The 7,785-nt window shown below is 37.3% G+C and overlaps 1 protein-coding gene across 1 annotated transcript; it reads left to right on the forward strand.

The window, feature by feature from the left end:
• LOC113465211 (lymphocyte expansion molecule) lies at nt 1-2,041 on the forward strand. The gene is made up of 6 exons (XM_026819520.1): nt 1-230; nt 311-549; nt 777-915; nt 993-1,075; nt 1,151-1,298; nt 1,522-2,041. Exons 1-6 carry the CDS (start codon nt 1-3, stop codon nt 1,829-1,831), a joined length of 1,149 nt encoding a protein of 382 aa, XP_026675321.1. The 3' UTR covers nt 1,832-2,041.
• Nucleotides 2,042-7,785: the final 5,744 nt, after the last annotated feature.

The raw sequence follows: 7,785 nt of genomic DNA on the forward strand, positions 1-7,785 counted from the left end.
ATGTCCTGCGGAACGAGAACTGAATCGTTCAAGCTGTGCCGATGCGCGTGTCGCTGGCGATGTCAGTGCTTGATTCCTCGCGAGAAAAAGCCTCACCCACCGTTCAACGTCGGCTCGAAACGCGATGTGGTCATCGGGTTACACCCGAAGTTATACAAAACCAGCACAGACACTCCAAACGTGGGAACGTACGACCCACAGCCCATAAAAACCAAATGCACGGCTAGCAAGTACATACTCTCCCCGATTCGTTAATAATCCTCTTTCCTAAGCTCGAATAAAGAAAACCCTCTTGGGAAACTGATAACAGCTGGGACAATGAATTAAAGGCCGAGGAGTTCGCAGCTACTATGGGAGGGAAAATACCGGAGAAGTATTTAATCGAAAAGGACGTGCTGAGAAGAGGACGTGGCCCCGGAACACACGAGATTGTTCAGTGGCCAGATACCGTTTTGTACAGACCCTGCAAGACAATTAAAAGGGACGTCGGGTTTGGCGGGACCGTGCCCCTTTTCCAACCCTCTTGGCCGTCCACCACTCCCGGACCAGGCGAATTTTTCCCTATTCTTAATCTCTAGAACACAAAATTCAGAAAATATTTCCAAAGAAATGGTTTACAAAAATTTTGACTTAATAAAGAAATAAAAAGAAAACTGAACAAATTAAAAAATTTTGTATTAATAAAAATTTTATTTGAGAATCTTCTAGACACAAAATTTTTGTGTTCTAGTGTTAATAAACCAGTAATATTTTACTAACGGTATTGATTATTTCAGGATACACGAGGAATCCGTATCGGTACATCGACCGGAGAAGGCGGCGAGGCTCCTCCTGCGTTCCCACCTTCGAGTACGACGGCTTGCGACCCAGATTCCCACCAGTAACGACGAAAAGTTGGATTCTACCATGCAATTTGTAGGTGACTAAATATCAACATTTGTGCGGAGGGAATAACGAGTATCACTGAAGGTTCGAATTGTTTTGTTTCTCAGATACGACGTGAGAGATACGAGGACTCTGGACGCTGTGCTGAATAAAGTAACCGGTAAACGGGGACCGTACGATCTGTTTACAGGTTCGTCTCGAATCGAACACGGGTCGAAACATTTTTTCACTTGGACGTGACGCGCGTGTGAATTTTCGTGTCCAGGACCGAGAGACGACAGCACGCTCAGAAGCTACCAAGCCACCGTGAAATTAGAAGATCGCGGGGACTGGCCTAAATCGTTGCCAAGCGAGCTCGACAAGCTATTGCACAAGTCGAACTATTTTAAAGGACGTTTTACCACCTGTCCGAGGTATTCTCATTAAATTTATGGCCGTCGGCTATCGTTAAAATCCCCGCCACGTCTTATGTTTGTAAATCAAACTTGGAATACAAACTCGCCCCAAAAAGTGAATAAAAATAAGCGGGTTCCATTCAGACAACGAAATCAGATTCCAAATTTTAATTCGTTGATACAAAATCAAAGAAAAATATTGTAATCTTCTAAATGGAAGTGAATATTAATTTTCCGGTAGATTCCCGAAGATATCGGGGTTGAGGAGCATGCTAAAAGATCTCGCGCTGGCATACAAAGATCCGAAGCAACCTGGGCCTGGCCACTACGATCCGAAATCGCCAAGGAAGCCAACGAGCACAAAGAATTATCCCTTCGACATAAACGTCGAGTTCGTGCGACCCGAACCGTTAACCGTACTTCAACCCGGGCCAGGGAGATACAAAATAAGGGATGTACGAACTGTTGAAGGGAACGGTTGGACCTTTGTGTTTAAGAGCAAGGCACCGCGTACGAAATTTATCGTCATTCCGACGTACAACGCTTTTTAAGGCTTGTGCAATGTCTGATTAAAGTCGGAACTTACGTTTTCTTCGTGTTCTTCGATTGGCCGATATGTAATTGGAAGTTTCAAAATTGAACCAGTTTCGATCGTCTTCCCGGGAGGGACGAAGAAAGGCCCGAGGGGATCTAGCAGGCTCACGTTTACCTGCACACTTCTAATTGGAGAAAGTAATTTTATTTTTAATTATTCACATTTTATTTCCTGTTTCTCTATAATCAATATTTTTATTTTGTTTAACTATTCAAGTAATCGTTAACGTTTTTATTTATTTCTCTTTTATTTTTTGACAGAATTATTTTTACAATCTCCAAATATTTTATTTTTTAAAATGACCCATAATAAGTATTCTAATTGATTCACGATACGTACTGATTAGAAATGTTCTTAACGAATAAGAACTTCTTGGAGGGAATGCCAATCGCGGTTGATCCGAACGCAATTTCTTGTTCCTCGTTCAGAAGCAAAATCTCTGGTTTATTGATCGGGCAGATCAATTCCACGAATAGTAACTCATCGTGTTTCGTTCCATTTTTCATTAGCAGATCGATGGCGCAGCTGACGAAAATCGTGGATACACAGGGTTCAAATGTCTCTAATAAACTCAGCTGGCCAGCGAATTTATCCATTTCGGTAAATTCTTGCTTCTTATCAGAACTTTCCTTCTTCATTCTCTCTCGTTTCTTCTTCTTTTTATCCTCTGTTAACAATACAATTATTTTTCTAATTGACAATTATTAATCGAAGTCAATATGAAAAGTAAAAATTGATAAACAAAAATAGTAAAGACTCTCAGATATGAAATATTGTGTTCTACAGTATGATAAACGAATGTTAACCCCTTCCCGTACTTTAGCGACTCAGACTCGCGATGAAGATTTTTGGTCAAATATGAATATCACGAGTCTGACTCGCGACCAGATATTTGGGGCAAACATAAATATCACGAGTCTGAGTCGCGAACAGATACTTAGTACAGATAGTACTTATAATTAGTACAGATAGTTTCGTCGAGCTAAATGGCACGGGAAGGGGTTAAAAGCGTTTTGTAAATCTTGAATTTCTGAATTAATTTAATATAATATAGTGTGCACTGTTGAGCACCTTTTTCTGGTGATTTATCTTCTCTACCAGACTTCATCACCTGTTCGTCCACATTCATTTTCAGTCGGAGACCTTCTTCAAAAATCATCCTCCTTGGTAGCCTTGGTTTAAACAGAAAATTTACTTCAATAATCTCGTTGTTAGACAAGGTGCCAGACTGCGGCATAATTTTAATCCTGTCCGAAGAACTCTGGAAGTCGAAACGTCCAGTAAACTCCTTATTCTGATTCTTCACTATTCCACAGGTGCAGTTAGGATAGGAAGCAGCGTTGAATCCTCTCAAGTGTACACTAGCCTAAATCCATTAATTATTAAAATAATTTTATCACGATTATATTGTTAAACTTACCATTGAGAACGAACCACAAGGGGTGGCTGGAAATTTGATGATTTGCTCGCTCAGCTCGCAAAAAGCATCAACAATGTAAACGTAAATTTCTATTTTATTTTTTTCTTTCCTATAATCGAGACGACTGATCTCTTCTGTGATTCCTGAAGTGTCTTCATTACTCAAACGTCCATCTAATCATGCAATAATTATTTCGTGGAATTAATCATTCAAATCTGAGTTAATATTTTAATAATAAAATTAATTTAATGTTTTTCTTAAAATCGATTTGGTTTATTACTTGAATCTTTCTTGTCTACTGTTGAATCACTTTCTGTATGATCATCCACGTTGTCCTGATTGGCTTGGCGATACACAGACGTCGGTACTTTGAGATTTATAGGCAGCGGAGGTGGAAAACCTCGACTTCGTGGCACTGTCGATAGAACTTCCATCGGATTCTTTAATTTATTGACTATTGTTTGCTTCTTGCTACTAGCGAGCTCAGCCACAGTCACTGCTTGTATGAAAAAACTGTCAAATAATTTGAACGATTCATTTTAAACAAGAAATTTAATTTTGCTGAAAATAAAAATTAATTATTTGGCAACCTTCGTTCACCAGACAATCCGTTCGCCCGAATATCGTTTCCAGGTATGTCTGTTATACATGGGGAACAGATCAGATGGAGTTTAATCGTCTCACCAGGTAGAATCGTTCCGAAACCATAATTTGGCTGTATTTCCACAGTCAGTGGCAAATTTATAAAAGCGTATTCTTGACGTAATAGACTCTCATTAGTCAATGTTAACTCCTTGTAGACAGACTCGTGAGTGTAAACGAATCCCAAATCGATGTATCTTGGCTCTACGAATGATATTACTTATTTCAATAATGTATCTAAAACAATATAATTAGAATTGCAATTTAATTTAATTTGGAGAGGATAATGCAACGAAGGTAGATAAGATTTAGTTTCTTTATTCACTAACCCAAAACTAAACCGTTACACGTGGTCAGAGTAGCAAGAACTTTCACTACCAATGGCGGTGGTTTTGCTGACTCTTGAGACACAACTTGTACGTGAATTGGGAACTCCAACATGTTTGATACTGAGTCATAATATCTACAATTATATAAATTCGTAATAACGTTGAATTTTATTCCAAATTAATTGATCATGTTTTTATGTATTTCCAAATACCGTTTGGCAATGTGAATAATGTTCGCCTCGGGTATCAATCTTACAATAATTTTAGTTGACACTTCAGTCTGTACAACTGTTGATTTAGGATAGACACACACTTGGTTTTCCAAACACTTGGGCGTTTTTATTAAAACTTCCACGCTCCATCGACCTAAACTTTCAAACAAAATTCTAAGATTCTTTAATTAATTAATATTTATTATTGATAGCGGATGTACCGGTATTGATAATGTTAAATGTTTGCTGAGAAACGTCGGAGTCGATCATTACGATCCCTAAGTCGACACACGGTGGGTCCAAATGGATTTGATGCCCAACAACTTCCGCCCATATTGGTACACTCTGTTAAAAAATAAACAAAATGTTAGACTATCATTGAACTTGCATAAGAGATTGATAGCAAACCTGTTCACCGAACATTTTATTGTCCATCAAAAAACGAATTTCCAATACTTCGTGGTGCACCCCTGTGTACCTGGGCCGGAAAGAAATAATCAAATTGCATTTGAACTTCGGAGGGACTTCAATTTGGTAGAATTTTCCTGAATCTTCGAGATTTGAAGTGTACTTTCCATTGTTATCTGCATTTATTTCTTCGTCGTTATCCTCACCTGTAAAATGTCAAAGATTAATTCAGTTCTCATTATAATTTTAATTGATTCGACACTGACTCGTGCTCCAAATTGATGACTCAATGCATTGTATTTCTGCTTGATCGAAGTGCCATGAGAAATAGTGATCCCACTCGTTCCTTTCCTCTATTACTATAGAAAACGATTTCCTACCCTCGTTAGAAATTGTGAGAACCCTTTGGCTATATTTTAAGTCACTGTACTTCCAAATTTGTGCCGAAGGAAATCTAACAAAGTTCTATAAAATCAACTATAACGTCTCTAAATAATTTATAATTTTAATATAAAGTAGAAGTTTTCAGGATTTTATGAGTTCTCAGAAAATGTTCGTATTATTATTTTTCACCTAAGCTCTCTGGGTTCTAAGACGGGTATAGCACTCTGCGGAGTACAGCGGACGGGAACACGAAATTCATGAAAGTTTTCCGTGTCATCCTGGTTTAAAGTTAAGAAAGCAATATCCGCCGTCACTATTTCTTCATGAATAGGTGAAAATTTCACGTTAACCAACACGTGAAGGCCGGGTTTGACTCTTGCAGCATCCATGATGTCAATCTGCGTTTCAAATTAAATAATAAAATAATTGGCAGTGTACTAAATTGAAATAGAAGCTTGTTAGGAACCTCGATAATTCCGGGTTCCCATACTTCCGTGTAGATTTTATGAAACCGCAGATACGCCCATTTCACGGTTTTATTTCTAATTATCAATTTACGGGAATATACTTTATTCAATTCGAAATCCTGAAATAAGGAATATATTATTTTTTAATTAATTCTGAGTATGACGTTTTTTTATTAAATATTTACTTCGAAAGTCACTGTGCTGGGTATCGCAAAGAAACAAACATCTTCAGGGAATTCTTGTTCTATCGTCGATTTAGATTTCTTTATCACAAATCCCTCAAGACAATCTTTATCATTATCTTTTTTCTCTTCAAGACGTGGCTCGCCTCCACCGGATTTCAACTCTGAATCTTCTATCTCATCCCTTTCAATTAATTTTGGAACAATTTCTTTAGATACTGGAACATCTTTGTCAATTATTTCTTCGGTCAACAAATTTCCACTGCGAATTTCCTCAAACGAAATTTCTTCGAAACTCTCCTGGCTAATTTCTTCCAACGTGATTCTCTTTAATCGAACATCTTTCGGTTTCCTCATGAATCGAATGCCATTGTTCATCTCCTGTGCAATTTTTTTTATTATCTTTATCATTCTCTCTTGTCGAAGTTCCAGCTGCTTCTTTCTCTCCTCTTCATTCTTCATTATCTATTATTTAAATTGAACAAATTTTAGAGAATTGTGATTTTATTTCATTTAAATTAACTGACTTTATCGAAAATTATGGAATCGTTTGGAAGAATCTCATCGATGTTGTATTTCCATCTTATCCTAAATAATATTCATTGATTACAGTTTGCATACAAGTTTTTTAATAAATGATTTTCAGAAACCTGAGAATGTTTTCTAAACGAATTTTCTGTTGCATAATCGTTCTCTGGTGCAAATGGCAAGTGTTGTCCCATTCCTTATGCGATAAGATTATCTAAAACTACAGAAAATTAAGACTGTTCGTGGTTTGCATTTTTCTAACTGTTTCATTTACCCTTAGCTTAATCACAGACGAGAAGAATTTCCATTTCTTATATTGATCCACGTATTCTTCCCATTTCTGCCACTCTTTCTTCGCACGCACTATTCTTAACTTAGACCATTTCGTAAATCTGTAATCTGTGATTAGGTTAACATTGTCAATAGTTTATTAAACGTTCAGGCAATTATTCGACGTTCACCGGTTCTCGTCGCAACCTCGTCTGACTTTCCTACCAAACACGTGCCATCTTTATCAATTCCCTATTTATAATATTAAAATTAAATGATAAATTGTTCTGTCATTAATTAATTAATATTTACAAATGAACCCTTTATTTTTACACTTACGTAGACATCGCTTTCTGTCGATTCTATGCTTTTCCTTCGCGCAATTTTCCTACGTTTTTTTAAAGCTAATAACGCTAAAGAATAATAAAAATTGATATTATTTATTTATTTTTAAATAAGTTCCTAAGTTGTACCTTTCAAGGTTGCATAATTTTCCCTTTCGAGTCTTGCCCTGGTCCTCTCGTCAAACGGGCATCCGCAATCCCGTAGGAAAAAAGGATTTTTTAAAAATCTCTCGCAGAATTCTTGCATATTACCACTGTTTAAATATTCTATACTAATGCAGGTTAATTAAAATATTCAGCTGTCAACACGCTGATGAAAAAGCTGATAGTCGATCAAAGCCATTTTAAAATTAATTCATCTAATTTCTAAAATAATTGAAAATTTTGAAATTTCCGTCAGAATTTTCTGGCTCCCAAACCGCAAGTCAATTAGCTTGTGATGAAACAGTGCTGGACAACGTGGTGAGAGTCGAAGTATTAATCATAAATTGGGAAGTTATTAGCGGCCAATTGGATGTCGATTAATTGGCTTCTAATACAAAGCAACGTGGCATGGCTCGCGTGACAGCCGCGTTACGTGCAACACAATACACATAGCCTCCTATCTATGAGAATAACTATACGGGTGTCAGTTGCTCCGTGAAATTCTCCATCAATCTACAAAATTATCCGGCATATGGCCACTGGTGGAGAGGCGGCTAGTTTTTTTCACCCGCGCTGTAGG

The sequence above is a fragment of the Ceratina calcarata genome, unplaced genomic scaffold (assembly GCF_001652005.2).
Source record: "Ceratina calcarata isolate Rehan_Ccalc_2016 unplaced genomic scaffold, ASM165200v1 scaffold153, whole genome shotgun sequence".
Taxonomy (NCBI): Eukaryota; Metazoa; Arthropoda; class Insecta; order Hymenoptera; family Apidae; genus Ceratina; species Ceratina calcarata.